The sequence below is a fragment of the Acanthaster planci genome, linkage group LG01, assembly GCF_054643075.1.
Source record: "Acanthaster planci isolate LZ-2023a linkage group LG01, COTS_SCS, whole genome shotgun sequence".
In the NCBI taxonomy this organism is placed as follows: domain Eukaryota; kingdom Metazoa; phylum Echinodermata; class Asteroidea; order Valvatida; family Acanthasteridae; genus Acanthaster; species Acanthaster planci.
This window is the reverse complement of record NC_141777.1, coordinates 18,333,308-18,356,075: the sequence shown is the minus strand read 5'-3', so window position 1 is coordinate 18,356,075 and position 22,768 is coordinate 18,333,308. Positions and strand designations below refer to the sequence as shown.

General features: G+C 41.9%; 1 protein-coding gene across 1 annotated transcript; it reads left to right on the top strand.

Moving 5' to 3' along the window:
* Nucleotides 1-916: 916 nt before the first annotated feature.
* Nucleotides 917-22,710, top strand: LOC110978180 (gamma-aminobutyric acid type B receptor subunit 2-like). Its single transcript, XM_022232962.2, has 15 exons — nt 917-1,081; nt 1,199-1,306; nt 1,468-1,533; nt 1,898-2,101; nt 2,813-3,040; nt 4,414-4,477; nt 6,562-6,645; nt 7,657-7,807; nt 9,074-9,206; nt 9,596-9,709; nt 10,861-10,983; nt 17,508-17,685; nt 18,100-18,263; nt 18,900-19,064; nt 20,680-22,710. The coding sequence occupies exons 1-15, from the start codon at nt 1,028-1,030 to the stop codon at nt 20,797-20,799; spliced, it is 1,956 nt and encodes a 651-aa protein (XP_022088654.2). The 5' UTR covers nt 917-1,027; the 3' UTR covers nt 20,800-22,710.
* Nucleotides 22,711-22,768: the final 58 nt, after the last annotated feature.

The following is a 22,768-nucleotide window of genomic DNA, read 5'->3' as shown; positions in this document are numbered from 1 at the left end:
AAGCATTGGATGATACCATTGGTTACAAAGAATGAATATGAAGCTCCCAAACAACCCCTGAATTACTCCCAGGCGTTTACTAGAAGCCATCCTGATTCATAGTTGCCCCGTCATCAGCTCACGCGATAGAGCTGCTTGCAATCTGATTCAGACTTAATCCAGTCCACAGCAGAGTTGCATATTACATACTCAATACGTGTCTCAAACAATGTGCTGTGTGATATTAGCTTACATACACAACTGGAATCAAGGGAGATAAGCTAACAAAAGTACAGAAAGTGGAAGGATCACTTGAAGCTGCTGTACCAAGTCCACACCTGTAAAGTGATTTTACCAAGTAAACCGAACAACGGATTATTCTTTCCGGGATTTTCATCTCTCTTAATATATCTGTATTGTGCAGCATTTTAATTGATTGTTTGCCATAGAATGCTGATCCTGAAGAAGCACTGCGGGTTCTGTACAATTTGGTGTCCACTGAACCTCCTGTTGTAATCACGAGCGGCCCTCACCATTCAGGTGAAGCGACTGTAGTCAATCAGGTAGCAGCAAGATTCAACATTGTCCAGGCAAGTCATTACAGTTCCCTGCATACATGTCGGTCCTCGCGTAGTGGTATTGTTTACATTTAGCGCAATCCAGTCACGTGGGTGAAAAGGGTTGATAAATCAGCACAAAGACTCTTATTAAAGTAAAAGCTGCAGTGTGATTGAACGAGCGCAGACGATTTGATGTTGCCTATTCCACGACTTCCACGCCGTCGGAACATTTTCAACAGAATTGTGTGAGGAAATGGCGATAGGTATACAAATGGCGATATATATATAGTGCATTCAGAACCCTTCCTGTGGCTTATTACACCAACAAGTACTGGTAGTCGACCTGCTTTTCTTCCGTACCATCACTGCAGATTGGTTTAGCGTCTCGTGATGACAGATTAGCAAACAGGTCAATTTACCCGTACACCGTCCGAGCGCATCCAACCTTCAGGGCTCGGTTGTTAGCAGAAGCTGCCCTCTTTAGACGAATGGGATGGAAAAGAATTGCATTTATCTTCGAGGAAAGTAATACCTTTCAAACGGTAAAGTCTGTCTGATGTATGTCTGAGGTGTGTTGCGTAATAATATTTCTAGACGTTTTCATGCCGTTCTTCCGACAATAACTGAAACTGGGCATTTTCAAACCGCTTATTTTGCAGCACATGAAAGACTTTCAAGTGATATTAGAAGCTTACAACATCAACATTGTAGCATCGGAAGGTGTTAAAGACCTTAATAACTTAGACAGTCATCTTCAGAACTTAAAGGTATAAGCAAGGAATTTTTTTCAAGATGAAGATATTTTGGGCTAATTATATACGCTTCTATATAAATTTTAAAAAGGAATTATTTCAAATTGGACATAAAATAACTTAAAGTAGGCCTAACTTGTTTAAACTAAATGCATTTGTATATTTGTGCATGACAGCGCCAGGATGTCAGGATCATACATACTGGATTTTACAGGCTGGAGACGTTAAAGCTTTTTTGTAAGGTAAGAGGTTGTAATGGATGGATAGGATGAATTGAATTTAATGAAGAGAACACTTTTAGTGTAGTTGGTTCAAACAATTTCGAACTAGTCAGCAAATTGCATCAATGGCGAGTGGGGAGTCGGGAAGGGGACAAAACGGAAATTTATCCAAAAAGAAAAGTCCATTATTGTTTCAGCCGTGAAAGAATCCTGCAGCCTCATCACCAATGGAAGGCAGATGCACCATTTCTAAAATGTTGACGCTTTCAATTGTAAAAGGGAACATATCTCTCCTGTAATTATCTGAGAACTGAAAGTATTGTTTTAATATCACAGTGTAAAAACAGTATGTGTTCGTCTTAACTTACGGAAGCATTTTTTACAGGCTTATCTGGCTGGACTATGCGGCTCCAAGTACGTATGGATAGCACCTTTTTGGGCAGGTAATAGCCTATGGTGGGTGCATCCTTCATCACCATCCATTCATCCATGTACACAGGAGGAGATCATCGAGGCTGTTAAAGGCTCCTTTCATTTCAGGGGAAGTCAGAGCCAAGTGAACTTGACAGATCTTGATTACAATGGCGTGGTATGTAAATCGAAAATAAAAGTCTAAATGAATTTGCCAAAATTTTAGCCGTGTTTGTTTACAATTATGGTTGTCTCCTCGGCACTGTTAATGAGGGGGAGGGGTTCTATATAATGTCTGAGACACAATGTGCATTTAGCGGCATCATTCTTTTGATGGACCGATATCAAAGTTGTAGCACAACTGACACTGACATTTGTACTGTTTCCTTCTGTTATTTCCGTTGTAATGTTTGTTTATTGTTGGAGTCATCGCTGTTGCTCCTATTCTTGCTAACGTTAAATCCCAGTTTTTCAGAATATATATCAAAGTGCGTTAATGCACAACGGTATGAGAGGATCAGCTTAGAATAAATAGTCAAACATTTAAAGAATATTCCACACAGCGTGTTGCCGTTGTTGAAAAGTAGACCCAATTTAATTATAGTGTATTTTGTTAATCAGGGGGAAAATCCAGCATTTACGTAAAGGGACAGCGTGCGCCACTGGAGAGCAAAACCTTGAATTTACAAGCAGAGCATGAAATATTTGCTCATCGGTTGATATACGTTTTAAAAGTTACAGGATCACCGGTAAATAGCACACGACACAGTGCGAGAAAAAGACAATATGTACGCCCTCTAAAAGTGAAAAGTGAGAGCCTTGTTCCACTTTATCTGGATCTACTGGGAATTTTGCGAAATAATGATTCACTACAATTTGCAATTCACAGAAGCCTTTGCCAGAACATTACGAATACTTCAACCGACACCAACCAGTGAGTGAAATAGCACGTATTTACGACAGTCTTATGACAATAGCCTTAGCCCTCAACGCCTCGATAGATGATCTCCAGCGCCTTCAGCCTCCTCGAAGACTTGAAGATTTTAGGTATTCTGATGCCGAGATGGCTCGAGTGATTCTTAAGAGCGCGGATAATATCAAATTCATTGGATTGCAGGTAGGTTATAGTCTGGAATTTTTTAAATAACCAATGTACATATCCGCATTTATATTACTTTTTCCCTCCACCGTTCTTGCAACCTATCGTTTGCATTTGCTACTTTTCACTACAAAAGTCGTGTTTAGCGATGAAACATTTTTCTAAAACATTTCTTGCTTTCGGTTTGTTGACATCTTCAAAAGCTAACGTGTTTAAAATTTTGATGGATAGTGTTTAGTGCGTTGGACATCTAAGATTAGCAAGATTGCTATCTAAGGATAGCAAGATTGTGTTTATTTGATAATACATATTTTGAGTAACACGTTACTATTAGGGGATCTCGACAAGAATATAATATCTAATCAGTGCTCTGAAATAATGTGATTTCAGAGCACTGATTTGATATTATATTCTTGTCGATATTCTGATCACGGTGCCACGCAGCCCTTCCATATTTCTCTGAACTATCAGGGGATACTGCTGAAATTAAAAAGGGTAAGGTTACAGATTATATCGTGACACTTGTGGTAACTTTATCAACATTGTTCTTGGATTAAATATGTGGCAACATATCGCAAGGATCCATGCACAGCTGCCAGGATGTCATAAAAATTATATTAAAGTACGACTCCTTCAGATAGCTCTTGTTTGAAGATTTCTAGTTGACGCATCGTGAACGAAATTTGCTAACTTATTTCAGCCCCTCCAGTAATGGGAATAAACGGACTTTTGCATCCATCTTTCCTACCAAAATTCTGACTTATTTGGGACATATTAACGATTGTTGAAAAGAGATTTTGGGACAGGTGATTCCCCGTGATAAATCACCTTCCAGCTTCACCGCATTTCTGTTATAGAGTATCCTATCCCATGTTGGTCACCATATTAGTCAAGCTATAGATCGTCGTGTGCCTGGGAGAAGGGCATAAGCGCTTAGGCCCTTTTGCTGGGAAGCATGATCACTGCAAAAAAAGGGTTTCCCGGCAAAAGGATGTAAGTATGCAACTGTTTAATTTAATGAAATATGAAGATTTCTTGGCAAAAATCTCATGTCCTTTTATAAGTTGTTCAAAGGTTGCTTTTTGTACAGCCCAGGTTGATTTTGTAGTAAAATATACCCGTGTTTACTAAATAAAGACAGTGTGTTTCTTACGCCCTTTTGCCGGGAACATTTTTTCTGCTGTGATGATGTTTCCCGGCAAGAGGGTGTAAGCGCACTTACGCCCTTCTGCTGGGCACCTGTCTAGATATTCTAGCGTTAACAGACCTGAACGTGTTGCACACTTGTAGTTCTTCCTCCGGCTTCACTAGTATGAGAAGCGACAGAGGGCCCGGTATAGCCTTTGAAGACAAGACGTCTTCCCTGTTACTTTGCTTGCTTTTCCCTGCAGGGTCCAGTGCTGATTGAAAATGGTCAGCAAAACAGTGACATTGTCGAAATAGTGCAGGCACAAGGTAAGGTTGATATGAGCATGCAGTCTCCATTTTGATGTAGAACCCACCATGCGTCGTTTACTACACAAATGGAACATAACGGCAATGACTTCCTCTTCTCTTAACAATCTTTGATACTAATCCGAACATACTTCGGTGCATCTGTTGCCTGGGATAACCACAAATAAACATCTAAGTTTTCTTCTCAATCTGCAGAGTGCTATCTCATAGCGCCCGTTATGATTTACTTTGAACCTACACTTGTAACCATTACTTATACTTGATGAGTTAAAAATCCTTATTAACATTTCAATTTTGTTCGCTTGACCAGTGAATGTATTAAATGAAGACATTTTAAAGTCTATTGCGATTAGCCTTGGACTGTTACATGGTATTTTACTGCAGACTGAAACTGATCACGTGATGACACGTTAACACAGCTTTAGTTGAAATTCCAAAGACAAAACAAAAAATATCTATTTTCGTTAATTACGAAAAACGTTTTCCATTTTACTGACATGTATAGACAGAGGGCATGATACGCGTGTTTGCCCACAGTGTGTGTCGTATCTGGCTCCTTAAAGTACTGATGCAAAATTTAATCACAATAACCAAAACATGAGCCTCGATTCTATTTTACTGTCTGAAACTTCATAAAAAGGGATAAATCAGTGTTTCATCTTTCTATCAAATGATGTTTTTACGACCTAGAGATGCTGCTCGCACTCTGATATCTCTGTGATCTCAGCAATGGCAGGCATGTCACTGCTACCCAGCACACTTACGTTGTTGCTTATAATTTGTGCCACATAATTAGACACATATCAAGTCATTTTATTAACGTCAAGAAAAACAAAATGATATGAAAATCAAAAACTGACTTCGGAAAGGCAGCGTAGTCTCTTCGTATAGGAAGCAAAAATAATCGATCGGCCTGTAACGTTTTGTGAGGAGAAGTACTTTACTTTACACTGAGAATAAAGTGTTAAAATACACATTGGGCAGGGCAACAATCCAAAATTAATTTACATCTCCCTACGCAAATCCATCTTTAGAATAGTTGTTTGGTTACCTGCTGCTACACCTGATTCGAACCAGCCAGTCGACAACGTAAACTCGCTGGTCAAGTGGTTAAGACGTCTGCGCTAGTAAGCAGGAGGTCGTGGGTTCGAGTCCCACCCGAGCACGCTTGTGGTTTTTCACAAGCCTTCTGGAGCAAACACTGAGTATACAGTGTTAAAATACACGTCGGGCAGGGCAAAAATCCAAAATTAATTCCCAGTCGCAAACCCATTTTTGAAATAATGATCTTTTTCCCCATTAAAATAATTTTGTTTGTGGCCAAATTACGTAGCTTTCTGAGAGGCCACCAGGGGTCTTTTTTGTAGTATTACTGTAATTTTTTCTTCCTTTCCTTTTAAATTTTTTTCAGTGTCAGAGCAACCAATGTGTGACAACCATAATAAGTCTTTATAACGATTATCAAACGTAACAGTACTTTGGAATTATAAGTTTCGTCGGTCAGTCATTTTCAAACGTGTTTTGCATGTTCTTTATTTTGGCACAGTTGTACAGGTATATAGGCTACTTTCTAATCGACAACTCGAGTCACTGTTAACAGACAGTTTCGGCAAAGAAGTTAATTTCTTCGTGTCCGTACGCGTATCCGCATGGCATGTATACGGGTACGTATAAAGTTGCAAAATGTAGTTTCGGCATGACTCGCACATCCGTGTAAGTGATGAGGCACGCGGCAACGTAGCAACAGTGGTGGCCCTGATTTGTTAAACAACAAACGATACATCAAGCGTTGTGCGAGTAAGGAATTTTTGTTGGGTGGAATACAATTTTGTACTAACGTGGTGTGGAAAGCCGAAACTTCATAAGTACCGGTTCCGTACCAAGTTGCTTCCATGTGCCGTTGTCCGTGGGGCTTCTCTGCATTACGTATAACAAGACAGCCTAAGGTGATGGCGTCATCAGCGAAAAAGATACGGATGCATGATACGCGCGCGTGCGCGTTTCCTGTCTGCCGAAACTGTCTTATAATAGCTAGCTTTTGATCATTCACCATTGCTGTTTTGGTGATATTTGACATTTTACAGGTGAAGAGTTGACTAAGGTAATGATGTACAAAACGGATAGTCAAGCTTTAGAAACGTCTGGAGTCTCTAGGATTATTTGGAAAGGTGAGAAAAGAATGAAATTCAACAAAATAATACTTTCAATACACGTAGTTGATTACATGTAATCAATTCTCACAACTTAAACAAGTATACTACCGGTAGTTGTGTGGGTATCTATTTCAGTTCCAGAAATCGTACCTGTATTAATGCATTTTTGAAAGACTAGTTTTAACAAGTGAAAAACTGATCCCTTTTCAGACTAAAGTTTACTGAGTCTTCATTCAATGAAGTAAGTGTAGGCTATTGACGCAGCAATGTTTTCACAGTAAGCTGAAACACTTCAGCATAACAAAAATCTTTGTATCTGTCCCAATACCAGCCTTTTTCCGTTTCCTCCATAATGGTAAAGATTTCATTATCAGAAGCATTTTTACTGATCCGGTCGTTTGTCACTTTGAGCTTTGAAATGGTCCAAGAAGGGGGAGGTAATTTTCCAAGCAACGAACGCTCCTTTGATCGAGAACTGTACCTCGCTGGTTCACAAACGACTACGAAATGCACGCGTTAGGGATTTTTGGTAGGAGCCAATCACGAATCCACATAAAATATGGATTTTAGGGTTGTTTTGGACGTTCCAACATCCAAACTGTAATTAATAACTCTGAAAAACGGAGAATAAAGTACAAAAGCACATGTGCGCCGTTTTAAAGCGAAGTCCCGACATGTATATGCGCGTAAATAATCATAAAATGCTCATACATCTGCTTCCCGAGCAACGTTACTGTGATGTCCAGACTCAACCCTCACAACCAATCTTGTCTTTCAAATTTCCACAGCTGGGTAATTTGACGAATTGGTTATCGTCCTAAGCTCACTCCCCGGCGGGGATTTACACCATGCGGTCATGTCGCGTTTCACATTAACTAGCGCTGGTTTGACTGAAGACATTAGCAGTAAGAGACAGTGGAGGTGGGACGCGATCTTATCCACGTTGGAAAGTGCACATGTGAACAAAGCGTGACCTAATTATGTTTTAGGTCTATTGTTTCAAAGCTGCCTGTCGTTTTACTTTAGGCGATCATATTCCAGTGGATGGTATTACAACGAGGAAAGTCATCCTACCGGTGTCCTTAACAACTCAGGCCGTGCTTATCTCTCTTGCCTTGGTCGGTGTGGTCATCGCATTGGCCTTCCTTTTTCTCAACATCAGATACAAGCACAGGAGGTGAGCCGAAACTCGGTTATCAGTGTTATTCCAAAGGCACTCGCAAAATGCAGGAAGTAAAATATGTGATTCCGTAGAAAATAAATATCCTCAAATTAGCCTTGAACGGCATGCAACGCCGACGTCGATTGCAGTTGGAAAGGGGAGGTGGTATAGAAGATTTTAAAGAATGTTAGAAAATCTGACACTCCTGTTGACGAATATTGTAGTCATGAATTATATTCATTAATTTGAAAGACAGTACGAGTCTCCAGTTTCTTTGCTTTTGTGCTTTCCAGTCTCGAGTTTGACTTCAAAGGTGTTTCGACCTTAACTCTTATTCGTCTCCATTTTTTAGATGGTAGTGTTGATGACTCGTAATTTCTGGATTCTAATAAAAGTATCGGTGAAAATATAATATAACTTTCTGCTTTCTGTACTTGTTGACATTTACCCTTGAACGTTTTGGATTACCCCTTTTAAAGACCCTACGTATTAGCAAGTACAGCGTCCCAAATACCACAGAACGTGTAGTGGTCGATGTGGTGGCGATGATGCTATAGCAAGACAGCTTCACTGCGCCATGCCATCTCTCCCTACGAGTTTTCGCTGCGTTTTCCTATATAGTTGGCCTCCAATACCGTGAAGTCAGTAGTATAGACAAATGTCACGACGAGAACGACTGTTCGACAGGTGTGCGACACGTCGGGTGACAGGATGTTACGACAGACCTTGAGGCAAGGGATGGGGAGGACTGGTACGAAGCCCCTGTGACATTCAACGTCATGACAGGAGGTCAAGCACTCTGCAAAAGCAAAGGACAGAAGGGGGGCTTCAAACGATGCAACAAATCATAATGACATGGACTTGACTGAACGTGTTATGTTTCATTATATTCAGAATCTTGCTAAGAGCTTGGAGCATTACTATCATTGATAATTGGTAGACGTTGAAATACTGCAATAGTTGCGATCACGGCCAACCATATCGTTGGATGTGGTTGGCAAACCAGCACTGCAAGGGCGGAGTTTTGGTTTCTTTCCTTGCGTGTGAAGAGTACCAAAATGTGTACCACTGAAAATATAGGCCTAATACATTTTTAAAAATCCTAACTTTTTGGCCTCCCCTCCTAAAAACCCTGATAATTTAGGCCTATGGGCCCCCTAAATTTTGATTTCGGAGTCCGCCCTTGCAGCACCGTAAAATAAGGAGGGATGTATAGGCAAGTATAACGGGAAAACCTTTTAAAAAAATCTAAAGTCTTATGGTCAGCTGTTAATTTCTCAGGGCCATCAAGATGTCGAGTCCTTCCCTTAGTAATCTGACAATAGTGGGCTGTCTGCTTCTCCAAGCTTCCGTCTTTACTACGGCCTTGGACGCCACGCAAATCTCTGATTGGAGTTTCATCGTCAAATGTCACGTAAATATTCGAAGAAAAGAAATTCGTAGTGCTGGACGCTTAGGGTACAGACATGAAAAGCAAAGGCGCCTTTTACACGGATGTGCTCTATTCGTTTTATTTTAAGAATCTGTAATTCGCCATTGTCAATGACTATGACTATATATGTCGGTCAATCCTTTGTGAAAGCTCGTAGGACTATCCGGCATTATTGTTATGGAGAATATGCAAGTGTATTTTTTGAAAATCTTATTCTTGGTGTAATATCTGGACCTTTTACGTTTGGGATTGTTAAGATATAATCCCAATAATTCTGCCCTTTTTCTAAAAAGAAAGTTAATATTCACAAATACTTACAAAAGACTGCCTGGCCCAATTGATTGCTAAGTTTGCCTCATGTTTTGATGCAGTTGGAGAGGATATTTATTTCTCTGGGGGTCTCCTTTGCATTCGGTTCCACCTTGATGAAGACCTATCGAATACATGCAATATTTACTTTGGCTGTCAAGCGGTTTAAACAAATTGTGAGTATTCTTTATCTTTTCTTTAGATCTCTTTAAATGGAGCAAATGCATTAGGTTAGCCTGTAATTCCTAGCCTTGAAACACTTTCCAGTTTATCTTATTTATCTTAAAATCCCAAGATGGTGAAGTTGTATTTCCAGAATTCTAATTTCAACCATCGGTTCCTTGTGTAGGAACAAAGGAAATGATTGGCAAAGTAACGACGTCTCTGCCTTCAAGTATATATTGTTTTCAGAAAGTGAAGGTATTAAGTATATATTTCCGAAGTTTGTTTTTATGTAGTAAATGTTTCAATTTTGTTTTTACGAGAAGTATTTGGCCTCAGCGCAATTGTTCCAGACATAGATATAGATTCTCCAGTTCATTTTTATGAGATCTATTTTTAGAAACATTGTTTCCAATTTTTTAAAGCAAATCGTTTTTTACGAGAATTTTTCCAAGCTGATTTTTAAGAGATGTGTATTTTGCGTTTGATTTTATTCCTCATAACAAACTTCGAAAAACTGCTTCGATTTTTGAAAATATATATTACTTGATGGCAGTACAGGGCTTTCATGCGTCTCTTTTAATGAATGGAGGGCACACACTGTGTGCATGGGCAGCGCTGAGCACGCGGCCCCCACCAGCCTCCTCCTTGCTGGTGAGGCGATACCTCTACAGATAGCAGATGATAGTATAAGTTTCCAGAATCTCTCTTATCTGTATAAGAAACCAACAAATAGAAAAGCTGTCTGTGACTGGATCTGTAATTATGTGCTGTACGCAACGGTCTCTATGTACACAACTGAGCACGAGCAACCAAAACTGATTTTTTAAAAAGCAAAACAATTGGTAGATGTGTCTAGCCAAATGCATTTGATCGGACACAAATTTGCAATTTCTGGTTTTATTAGCCAATTTCATTTCACAGAGTATATTGAAGGCGTGTTAATTCTCCAAAGGTTTATGGGTAGCCTTGTTGTGAAAATTCCGCAAAGGTCATTTTAACCAATATTATTTGGTTGCTATGTGTATTTGTCATTATAAGAATATAGCCCGACAGTAAGCTGTATGGTGTTAAAATGAATTAGTTACAGTTGTGAAAAGTCGTGGTCTAATTAGGGTTTGCTTTATCTCTGAAGCGTGAAATTCTGCACAATTCTTTAATACAGGACTTACCCGACTGGAAGCTCATTAGTGGCGTCTTTGGCCTTGTTCTGACAGACTGTGTCATCTTTGTCACGTGGATCGCAGTAGATGTAATGACTGTTCACACCGTTACCCTGAAGCCACGGGTACGTCAGTGAAAGGACACTTTCCAATGTCTTACCGCCTATGGTATCATCGCCGCGCATTCGGACAGGCTCACAATATAGAACAAGATTGTCGCGTAGAGCTTGCAATGAGTCATCGATTTGTAGAATTCTCGTTTCAACGTTATCATATATAAGTCCCGTTCACTGATGCTGTGTTCGTCAAAAAACTGTAGTTATTTTCCACTTAATGGGGATATTGTGAAAAAATAATATCAGCCAGCTATTTTCATTTGCAGAACTTGCCCCTTGCATATGAAGCAAGATAAGAGACGGAGAGAACCCCTCCCCCGCTTTGTGTTGGTCATTGTCTCAATGGAATCTGAGGATTTTTCAGACATCAAGGGGGGTGTGTTTGGTAACATAGTCTGGAGTGTGTCTGGCGATTGGACATGTCGGTGGGGGTACCATTCGGTCTCATTTCTTGCTGGATATAGTCCCCTGTGCTCACATTGCTCTATCTTGCCTGGTACCACAGCCCCGGCTTCGCCTCCTTGACCGGATTATCATCGGTTGAAAAGCACAGACGTATAGGCTGTGTAATAAAACCTGGACCTGCAATGCAGCATTCGTGATACCCACGTCTTTGAAGCTACCGGATGTGAGATGCTGTCACAATGTATGATTATATTTTGCCAGAAAACTTTATGCTTGGCCAAACATGAGGCCACATGCTTCGTGTGATTGAAAAGGAGTTTCTTTTACAATGTTAAGCACACTGTGCTTATATTCAGTGTTCAAGCAGATGTCATAATGTTTGCATACTTTCATTGTTTCCACACTCAATTTTCCCATCTATATTGTAGTTAAGGGTTTCACGAAGTTGTGGAGGATTCTAGCACAAATTATTCATAGATTAGACCTACAGTTTATACTTTTGACCAATCACAGTCAAGAGTGCTAGCCAATCACAGCCAAGTGTCTTTATCTTACTCCTTTGCAACAGATGTAGGCCCACACTGGGAACTTTCATTTTCTTGCAGGCCCCCTGTCAGTGAAAGCATGGCAAAATAAAAAGGAACATTCTCCATAATTTCAAAGTTCATGTACTTCATGCCATGTCAACTTGATTTTTTTCCAGAAATATCTCAAAACAACATTTACTTTCTGTTTCATATGGTAGGTAAATCGTCAGAAATTTCTTTTATTTGAACCATTCTCCTTAATAAATTACCGATGAAATCTAAAGGACAGTCCTTTCCTGACATGCCTAATCGGAGTTAGTCCTGCCAAGCGTTCTCCACAGTGTGACATCACGAGGCAGCATATCCTCCTTTTGTTTCAGTTATTGTGAAAGAAAGTCCCTATTCTAAAACAAAGTTTTGAAATGACAAACATCCGAAAAAATCGTGGTCTTGGCTTTTTTCCGTTGAATTTGGTTCTGCAAACAGTATTATTCAGAGAAACCCGGGCTGAGAACACATGCATAAAGCAGCAAAAAGCAGGCAGATCATTTTTTCATAAGTTAAATTCCATTCAAGGAAAGAATTAATGCTCACTTCAACGCGTTCTCAATCAGGTAATACCATAATTATTTTGGTCCCGCAAGAGGGGAATTTTTCTGTAAAAGCTTCGCTTTTCAACAGCGGTGGGTTGTTGGATTGGGTGAAAGCGTTCAGTCAACGTGGTTTCTTCGTGTGCCGTTGTTAAAATTGTCTTTTCGTGATACAAATACATTGCAGATCGTTGATATGCTGTGTGCATGTTGTCGTCCTCCTTACAAAATGTTGCAAAGCTTTTACCTATTGAGCCTATGACGCCCTACCTCCCCAAACAGTCACTACAAATGCAGATTTCCCATGCGCCTATTTATTATTCGCTGAAAAGATTAGATCACCTGTGGTGCACCCTGACCTCCCACAATGCAACGCAGTCTGGCCGTTATGATCACCGTAACATAACGGACGTGTCTTTCTTCGATTTATCGAGTTTCCGTTTTCGCTACACGGTTGTGCCGATCTGATCGACCATCCTTTTTTCTTGAATAAAGTATTGCCTTATTTTTCACACTTCGTGTGGTGATTAAGGTATTTTTCTGGTGTATCTTTTGTGTTCTTTCCTTGTCTTTATTTTTCTTGTATGTGCACCCTGCATGTTTTTACCGTCGGTACTACGAAGTTCGTCCCAGCTACACAATAGATCTCACCAGCGATAAGAAGTAGGTCTTAGCTGATTGAATTCAGGGGGTCGCAGTCAGGATCTACCATACTCCTCTGTTTTTTTCCGGCAACTAGACTAGGAAAGGCCTGCCGTCGACTAGGGGATACCCGCGATGATCTGGCAAGGCCCCCTAATTCGGCGTAACGGTGCTGACGGGGAAGCTTCGTGGTTGACTGTGAATCACCGCTTGAGCAGGGGCACTGCCAGGATCTGGTACGGCCCTCTGTCTCCTTGGTCAATTGCTGGCCTATAGTGAGCCAGCCGGGACTCCCGAGGGAGTACCCTACCAGACGTCTCCCGAGCCCGCCCTTCTGCCACGGCCTTCACCGGCCAAAAAAACAGACGCAGCAATCCTGCCAACGTTCCCCCGACGACTCCGAAGAGCGTCAGGCGCCGTTCGACATCGGCCAAAAAGACCACTTCTCCGGCGGCCTCTGAGAGCACTCTCTCTCACCCAGAAACTGAAGGTTACGGGCCAGGCTCCTCACGAGCGCTGGGGTCTGTCTCGCCCAGTATGCCACCTGGCCACGACACCGAGGCACCCAACCAATCTCCCTCGGGTGCCGTGCAGCCCACCTGACTTTTACGCCGTCAGAGCTTCAAGCCACCGCAGCCCATACGCGGTTCCTGTTTTTTTTTTCAATTAGGCCTCTCCGGGCCATCAGGCCTTACGTCTCCCAGCCCTTCCGTCCGATGCTCCACAGTTCCCGATGACATCGGCCGGGAACGCTCCCCAGGCGCTCCTCCTACTGTGACCCCGTCTGGCACCTCCACTGCCGGGTCACCCGCCACCGGGAAGAGCAAACGCAAGCGCTCCTCTTCTCTACCCAATGCCTCCAAACCCACCAACAAGCACTGCTCTGGCCGGTACGACCAGACTTCTGAGGCTCGAATATCCGCCTCTGAAACTATAAATATGGTCCTTACCTCCATTGCCCGTCACCTCGACGACAGACTACCTCCGGCGTCCACCAGCCCGGACCCGTCCCTGGCGGACCAACCGCACCCGCCCTCCTTAACCACGAGCCATCTCGACACACCGACCCGGGGTCGCATCACGCAGATGTTACTTTACATGAGCGGTCTATTGTCCACAGGACTGTGCAGGACTCGGAACTACACGCGGCCCTGTCCCCAGTGGTATCTTCCGAGGAGGAAGAGGTTGATTCTATCTGCACTCTTACTCCTGCCGAGGGTCGTTGCCGTCCTCTTCAGCGGAACAAGGTTCAAATATTAGGCCTGCCCGCAGCCGTTCCGCCAGAGGAGGATACCAGTCAAGGCTCGTTCAAACGACATACAACTCGACTGGATGCTTCTGAATCTGTCCCGAATTACCGCTTGATCGCTGCTGCTTGCACTCCCCAACCGAGCGGCAGCTTGCTACCATTTTCCGATTTCAAGAATTTCCTATCGGCTCCACACCTTCCTGACACAGCCAAAGACAAGATTAGCACGGACTCGGGAAGACCACCTGCTCAGGGAATCTTCCGGGACAAGGATAAAGCCCTGCTCGCAAAGCTCTCTAAGCTCGACAAAGCCTCCCACTGTGGACTACGGTGCACCGGCTACCTGCTCTTCCCGTCAGAATACATCGCCCTTGCATGCGAAGAGAACTCACTGGTCTCCCCAGACATTGCAGCCCTAGCTCTCCTTGGCCTTGAAGAGGGACTGAACAGTATGTTCGAACAGTTTACTCGAATATCCTGTCTAGCGACTTCGACGAGAAGATCCAACGCCCTCGATGCCATACACATTCCCCGTGAGGGTGTTAGACTCATCTCCAGCAACTTCCACTCTTCGTTGAAGACCTTTTCGCCTGCAAGTTCCTCAACATGCTGGAGACCGAGGGTAAGTAGATTGATACAGCAAAAAGGATAACCCTTCGCGAAACCCCACCTTCAACGTTGCAGCGTGCGGATAAGCCAGGCCCACAACATACCAAGCTTTCCTGAGGCGCTCTTCCTTTCGCCCACTGCTCCAACAGTTGAGCAAACACTATCTATCAGTTTCACCCACGGTTTACCTCCGTATTGCCAAAATTGTCACGGCTCACCTAGATCAGCTGGACATCATGATTTTCCAGTATCTGGATGACTGGTTGATCGTGGGTCGAACCCAAGCCGAGACTGTGACCGCAACTCACTTTGCTTGCGAACTTACTCTACTCGGCTTTCTAATCAACGTAGAAAACTCGAGCCTGACGACATCACACCGCCCGACTTATCAGGGCCAGTACTCGACCTCCGCGGAGGTGTCATCACCCCGACGGCCGACCGAGTCAACAATCTTCGGAACCGCGTCTCTCTTTTCTGCACGTTGCAGTCACCTCCCGCCCTTAATTGCCTGGCTCCGTCTCCTCGGTCTCATGGACAGCATATTGGACCTGGTGCCGCGGTACAGCTCCACCTGCTTGCTTGATATAGTCCCAAAATGGATCCTATCACAACACCAGCACACGTTTCAGACGACATCCGCCAATACCTACTCTGGTGGCTACAAAAGGATCACTTGAAAGCGGGACTTCCTTCAGGTGAGCAAAACCTAACGTCATCCCTCGACTGGGGGGCCTCCCTTCCCCCACACCAGGTGTCAGGGAGCTTGGACACCGAGTTCCAAAAGAATTACATCAACATTCTGGAGCTACAGGCGATTTTCAATGCTCTACGTCATTTCCAGGGACATTATCAAGGGCAAAACAGTCATTGTCTGCACGGACAATTCGATAGCAGTAGCATATATTAATCATGAGGGCTGTAAGCGCTCTCCAAGGATGCACGCCCTTACATGGGAAATACTTCACAGGGCGAAAGTCACACAATCACGGTCCAAGCGATCCACATTGCAGGGCCTGACACCGACATCGTCAAAACTCTGTTCTCGGTAATAAAAAGACCGCACATCGACATCTTTGCATCGGCGGACAATGCCCAACTTCTGCACCCGAGAGCGTGGGCCACGGACGCCCTTCAGATCGATTGGACTGGCCTACTAGTGTACGCCTCCCCCCGCCCACAATGTCTCTGGTCTCGCGGGTCATCTCCAAATAGAGCGCGCACACACTGTCAGATTCGAGCCTTTAAGTAACGCCTCCTTAATGCATACCAGCATTAAACTGGCCTTCCTCTTCATCCTGGCCGTGTCTACTTCCAGAAGGGGGTGTGATCTTCAAGCCCTCGCCGTCAGTGAGGGACATCTACGATGGTAGCCACACGGCGTCCGCTTAATTACGTCCATTGGATTCCTCACCAAAAATCAGACTCTTTTTTTTGATCCGCTGGACATTTTTGTACCAACAATTGCTTCACATACGGAAGAAGATGAGGACAAACACTGGTGCCCAGTTTGTGTGCTGAAGTGGTATCTCGCCAAGACCAAGAATCTGATAGGTAGAGTTTCCAAACTATTTATTACCTCCACCAAACCACATCACCCAGCAGCAAAAGACACCATTGCACGCTGGTTAGTCTCAGCCATTAAAGTTTGCCAACGCCAAACTGGCCATCACACCCTGATAACCAATGCCAACACTATATCAAAGCACATGATGCAAGAGCAGTATCTACTTCTTGATTTTCAGTCTTCTTGGGATTTCCACTGCAGACATATCTGTAAAGCTGCGTGCTGAAAGTCTCTTTCTATATTCACCTTCTGCTCCCTGAGGGATGTCTTGCAGAGCAACTCCGCACATGGCGAGACGATTCTACTATCGGCAGCATGGAAGTCTCAGGGGCTGCCTGCAGACCAAGTATAGGGACAGTCAGTCTGAAGATCCGTACTTGGTGATTTCATTATTAATTTCTCCTTAGTAAAGTGGAACATAACGAGGCCCTTGAAACCTCACAAATTAATTTTTTATAATAGTTTTCTTGTATTAATAGTGCTGTTCTTATCTGTATTCGACTGAACACCACTTGGTGCATATTATTGTGCTCATGAAGTTCACATTCAGATTGTCACTGAACCCCCCCCCCGTCGGTGCCACCCTGCATATGTAGTGACTGGGTTGGTAGGGCGCCGTAGACCCCCCCCCCATTAAGTGTGGGTCGGGTCTACTAGAGCATATACCTACCTAAACAGTCCTCTTCCGCCCGTCTTCCCCAATTTTGGCTCTGACCCTTTTGAGTCGCTCGCGAAAAGAAGGACGATCATGGCGGCGAGACCGCGTTACAGTGTGGGGGGTCAGGCAGGGTGCACCACAGTGATCGAATCTTTTCAGCGAATGGTAAATAGGCGCATGGGAAATTTGCATATGTAACTGTTTGGGTAGGTATGTTCTAGTAGACCAGACCCATACTAAGAATTTGCCTTGAAGCCTTTTAGCGTGCTTTTTATTATGTGTGTTGTAGCTTGACATGACTGAGCCTGAAAAGGAGATCTTCGATGTTCCAGAGATACGATATTGTGCAAGCACACACGAAGTGTATTTTATCGCCGCCCTGTATATAACAAAGGGAATCGTCTTGACCTTTGGCCTCTTCTTAGCCTGGGAGACCAGAAATATTGCAGTATCCCGACTCAGTGACAGTACGTCTACATTTTTATATGTGTAGAGTGATTGTATTTTTAAAATAGCGGAATTAATTTTTGACCCCAAAGTAACAATATCTACGTTCACGTCGTAACACCTCAACTTATGCGTGCATGTATAATGAACCATCTAGGAAAAATTTCCTGTGATCTTCCTTCTTACTGTTGTATGTGGACAGAATCATTAACGTCGAAAAATTTGCACTAGATAAAAGGAAATTAATGTGTGCAAATGTGGATTTACTTCTAAAGTTGACAAGGAAAGAAATACAGACCAACCAGTTTAAGTTACTGAAAAAAGTAAAGATATACAAACTTAGTAGGTTAATAGTTCATTGTTCAGCAGAGGAAACTGTGATTTTGAGACACTGTAATTTACAAACTACATAATCACGGCACTTTACTTCGCAGGTAAATCCATTGCGGCATCAGTGTACATCGTTGCGCTGTCTATTGCCTTGACGATTCCGACCATAGCTTCTGTGAACGATGATGCTAACATTACAGTGCTGGTTGCTGGAGTTGTGATTGTTACTGTCAGTACATCTGTACTGTGTCTGAACTTTGTTCCAAAGGTATGCAAAATCTCAGTCTTTTAATTTGCCGGCCAACTCACAGAAATTGTTTCTTCCTCAGTAACGATAATCCAAATATTGTCAAAGCAACCAGAGTGAAAAGGCTTTCGTTTGGCAAAGTTCATCACTTTTATAGCGGGGAGTTAATTTTAATTTACTAATTTTCACGGGAAACTGAAAACCAGGATTGTCATCAAAACCATGTAATTATATTTCACATTTTTGGCAGATGACAGAAACAAAACGAGTATCAAAATTTCAGCACATGCCTTAATGCTCAGTGTGGGTTCCAACGTGCTGAACATGCGTTTCGTGGTAACAGCTTCCATGTCTTTCATGTTTACCAAAGAGAAGATACTTATCCTAACCATGAGAGATTTGTGACTCACACAAACTTGGAATGAATCGAATCTGGTGCTGGAAATTTGATAATTTGGAAATTCGACATTCTGGAAATATCTTCCTCATTAAAATCGGATTCATTGGATTTTATTTTTACCGGATTCCTGAGATTAATTGTACTGAGCAATATATTTCTGGATTGTTATTTGTTTCTTGTGTATATCCTGTGTTAATCCCTGCATACGCAGATCCAATTCTTGTAAGAATCATTGTAATGTCACATGTTTCTGTCAGGTGTATGTTCTTCTCACCATGCAAGATAAAGACATTACGCTGAGTATGATGCAGTCCATGGGATACGGTGAGCCTACTGAGCCAACGGCAGCTAACACCTCACACTTGTCGTCGGGCACAGAAATCACTGGTCATACAGTAAGATTGCGCTTGAAACTTGACCAGGTAAAATAGAAATATGAATTACGCAATAATGAGTTCTGCGTCTACATTAAATACTTGGAAAGCGTGTCATAATCCCCCCCACTCAGATATTGGAGGGTCTATACATACCCTGGTTACATTGAAAATTTAACATTCACTCATTATGCATGCTGTTATTGTAACGTTTTCGATCCCCACAATGTGTGGCCAAAAGACTACCTTTGGAAACATGTATCACATGAGGCAGATATCAATTTAATAATAATAATAATAAGTTAGTATTTATATAGCGCCCATCCATGATAAAATCGTGCTCCAGGGCGCTTTCCAAAAAGTTAAGACACTGGTTAAAACTACAATACAATTACACTACCTACATTTACATGTAGGGCAGGCCTAATACAAAAACCATTTCATCATCTAAATAAACGTATGGTCATTAGGTTCTCCATTTTCAATGTGTTTTAATCTACTCAATTTTTTTCCAAAAAAATAATACCAACCTTTTAGATTGTTATTATACTCCATCCCTCATATATACATGTAGCCTAATACCAAAATGGCAAATTCAAATGCACTGTAAAGCAGGTCAGTGTTCAAATAACACTGCGTTGTGTATACATCTCATAATGAGTGCTTCAGTATACTCGATAGAAATCAAACAGTTGAGTGCAGAAAGTGCAAAATAATAAGTGCAATGGGTTGGTTTTTATACTAGTTCTTTTAACAGACTAGATGGAGTTCTGGTAACGATAATGAACCTAACCGAGAGCTTTATGACGGCGTTAAATGATGCAATTTGAAATTAAATAACTTCATCATTTTTTTCATAAGTTTCATACGAGTATTACCACGCACTTCAAGAGCATTAACTTACCTTTTTTATCAGCTACAAATGACATCGAGTGTACAAAAGCAGACCTTTTGGTCTAGATTCCGGGGCAACGGTGATTGCCAACCGGTTATAAACTTTTTTCTCAGCCGTGTTTGCAATCTGAAAAGGTCACGTGACTTCTACACCAATACATAATATGATACCCCTAATGGATGTACATGATTAAATTTTGCGTAGTTTGGGGAATCAGAAATTACTTGCAATCGGCTAAAATTCACGGAGTAGAGGCGAAATATTTGAACAAAGGTAAAAAAAACTAAGGTCTGCGGCTACCATAATCATGAGTTACTTCATAAGGATATCGACTGAAGGCCTTGAAACGTTGAATTCATTAATTACAAGATATCAAAACTAGTACACAGCATTGGGGATAAATGCACACTTCTTTATAAAAGAACAATAACACTCAGTAAGCCGCATTAATCAATACAATGTTGATCGACCTTGACGGTCGATTGGTCGCTGGCAGGTGGCAGGAACATTGGGGTGGGATACCTCCCTTTAAAAACTCAAAAAATAAAGGGAGGTTTGGTGTGCCAACTTGGCTACACTACAATATGAAGTTTTCTCGGGCTCACTTATCTTCAATATCTTGCTTCATTAAATGAACATGTTTCCTGTAAAATTTTAGGCTGCATTTAAATGGCCTTTCAAACTTTGGGACAAAGATATTTATAAAACAATGACAGTTATGCACTTTGGTAGTAAAATACAATGATATGTTTTGTACAATCAACACAGAAACAAGGAGAGCTGAATCAATTGCTGAGTGAGGTTTGTCTCAAATTTTGTGAAAGGACTGGTGATGCCACGAGCTTCGAGGGCGCTTTCTACGACGTAACAAATCATGTAGAGCAGTAGATGTGTTCTTTGGGATCAAGCCTGGTTCCTCTTCTCCTTTTGCCGACGCCTTTAATACCCTGATAACATCATTTGGAGTGTAAATTCTGATCTGTGAAATTGTTTGGGATTGATTTATCATTGGATAATTGCTTAAAACCACTGTACTCTATAGAAACCATTTAACTTTCTAAAGACCAGGTTTTTCAGACCTCACAGCTAGGGAGGCCAAGATTTCTTTTGTCCTCTGACCAATCTTTTCAAAAACTTAACATGCGTGTAATTTCATCCATTGTTTTGCAAGAGTGGGATATCCGGTCTGAATAAAATAAGACTTAGTTGATAAAATAAAAGCAAAACGTCGCTCACCAAAAAAACTCAGCAGGCCCTGCATGACAAAAAGTTCTTTGTGGCGATATCGGAGAAAAATGCACGTGGCCAGATTCCGGATAGATCCAGTGCTCTGAAGTGTAATCGCACCTCATGTACATAATGCACTGTGTTTAATTAAAGCAAAGATCGTATAGCGCTGCGTATAGCGGCGCAAGTTGGAGAACTTTACCGTGAATAGGCGTAAAACGCTGTAATCGCGCGGGCGCCATTTGAGCAAGCGATACGCTTACGCAATGCACGTTAATGCACAAAGGCGCTATAATTAAGATCTATCGTTTACAGTTAGTTTTTAATTTCCAGGTATATTGTACGTTTCCTTCATCGTTGGGGTACAAATTTAAATATTATAGTTTTCATCACAAACAGCGAGTTTTCGAGCAGAGCAGTCAAAACACAGCTATGTGAAATTGCCGTTTTGTGTGTGTATTGGGCAGTGTGCTTGTTTCGTTGTACTTAATAGATCAGTACTTAATCGTCCGATTACACGCCATAACTGCGTAGGCACCGCACTCACACGCACTTTCTTCAGCTTGACGAGCGCGTGCTTTGGGCAAATCATGACACCCTATTGGTCAAAGAGGTATGTAACGCACGCGTACCACCTGTCCACGAGCTTTGCGCCACCGCAGTAGTCGCTTCTAATTCTGGTTGTCGAATTACACTGTAACCACGTTTTGCAATTTACTTTCCGCGCAAACAATTTATTTACAGACGTTAAACACTTGCATTTACAAAAAAAGGTACAGTCGGAACAACGGAAAAGCCTAACACAGTTACATTTTTTCCATCCCTCGTCAAACTTTTTAGTGCAAATGCTCGTTGCTAAAATGTATTGTTACGCAGATTGGTCGGAGTAGGCGTGACTGATGATAAAAAATACACGCAGTATTGTTTTATAACTGCACAGTCAAGTTGAGGTTGTCTGTAATGTAGAAAATGACACTTGAGGGTTTGAGAATAAATTAACTGCCTCCGTAAACATCATTTGTTGAATTCTCTCGATTCAAGTGTCTTGGAGGTTAAGTTACTTCATATATCTACCCTTAGTGTGTCTCCGATATGCTCAAGTATAGTTCCTTGTACAAAGACAGAATTTAAATTAAAGCAGCTTTCTGGTATTTTTAAAATTTCCTCCCCATATTGTGGAGATTACACGAAATAAAAATCTTCAAATTTTGCCTCAAAAAACAACCAGACTATGCACTTGTAGAATATTGACTTGTCCAAGACTCCAAGAGCGTATTACTTTCTGCAGTGACACATCGCATGGAAACTCTGGTTGTTATGTCTACTGTGTTTTTTAAAATTTGTTTACAGTGTAGTTTTATCACTGCTTACTAATTACATGTTAACAGTCACGTGCATGTGTATAATTAACATGAACAAAGGTAGGGCAGAATAAAGGTTTCCTGCTTCTAAGACTTGTAACTTTAAGTAAGACATAATGTGTTGAAACATATATTGGTTTGCAAAAATATCTTTTGAACCGAACTTTCTTGGTTTGTAATTCAAAATAAAATTCTCATGAAGAAAATATGGAAATATGTGTAATAATCATAATTTGCACCATTTGAAGTTGAGGTTATTGAAGATAAAG

Coding starts and splice junctions, on each gene's coding strand:
- LOC110978180 (XM_022232962.2), top strand. CDS start 1,028: ATGGGATGGAAAAGAATTGCATTTATCTTCGAGGAAAGTAATACCTTT. Junction 9,710..10,860: donor TCAAGCGGTTTAAACAAATT/GTGAGTATTCTT, acceptor TCTTTAATACAG/GACTTACCCGACTGGAAGCT. Junction 19,065..20,679: donor TGCGCTTGAAACTTGACCAG/GTAAAATAGAAA, acceptor CAATCAACACAG/AAACAAGGAGAGCTGAATCA.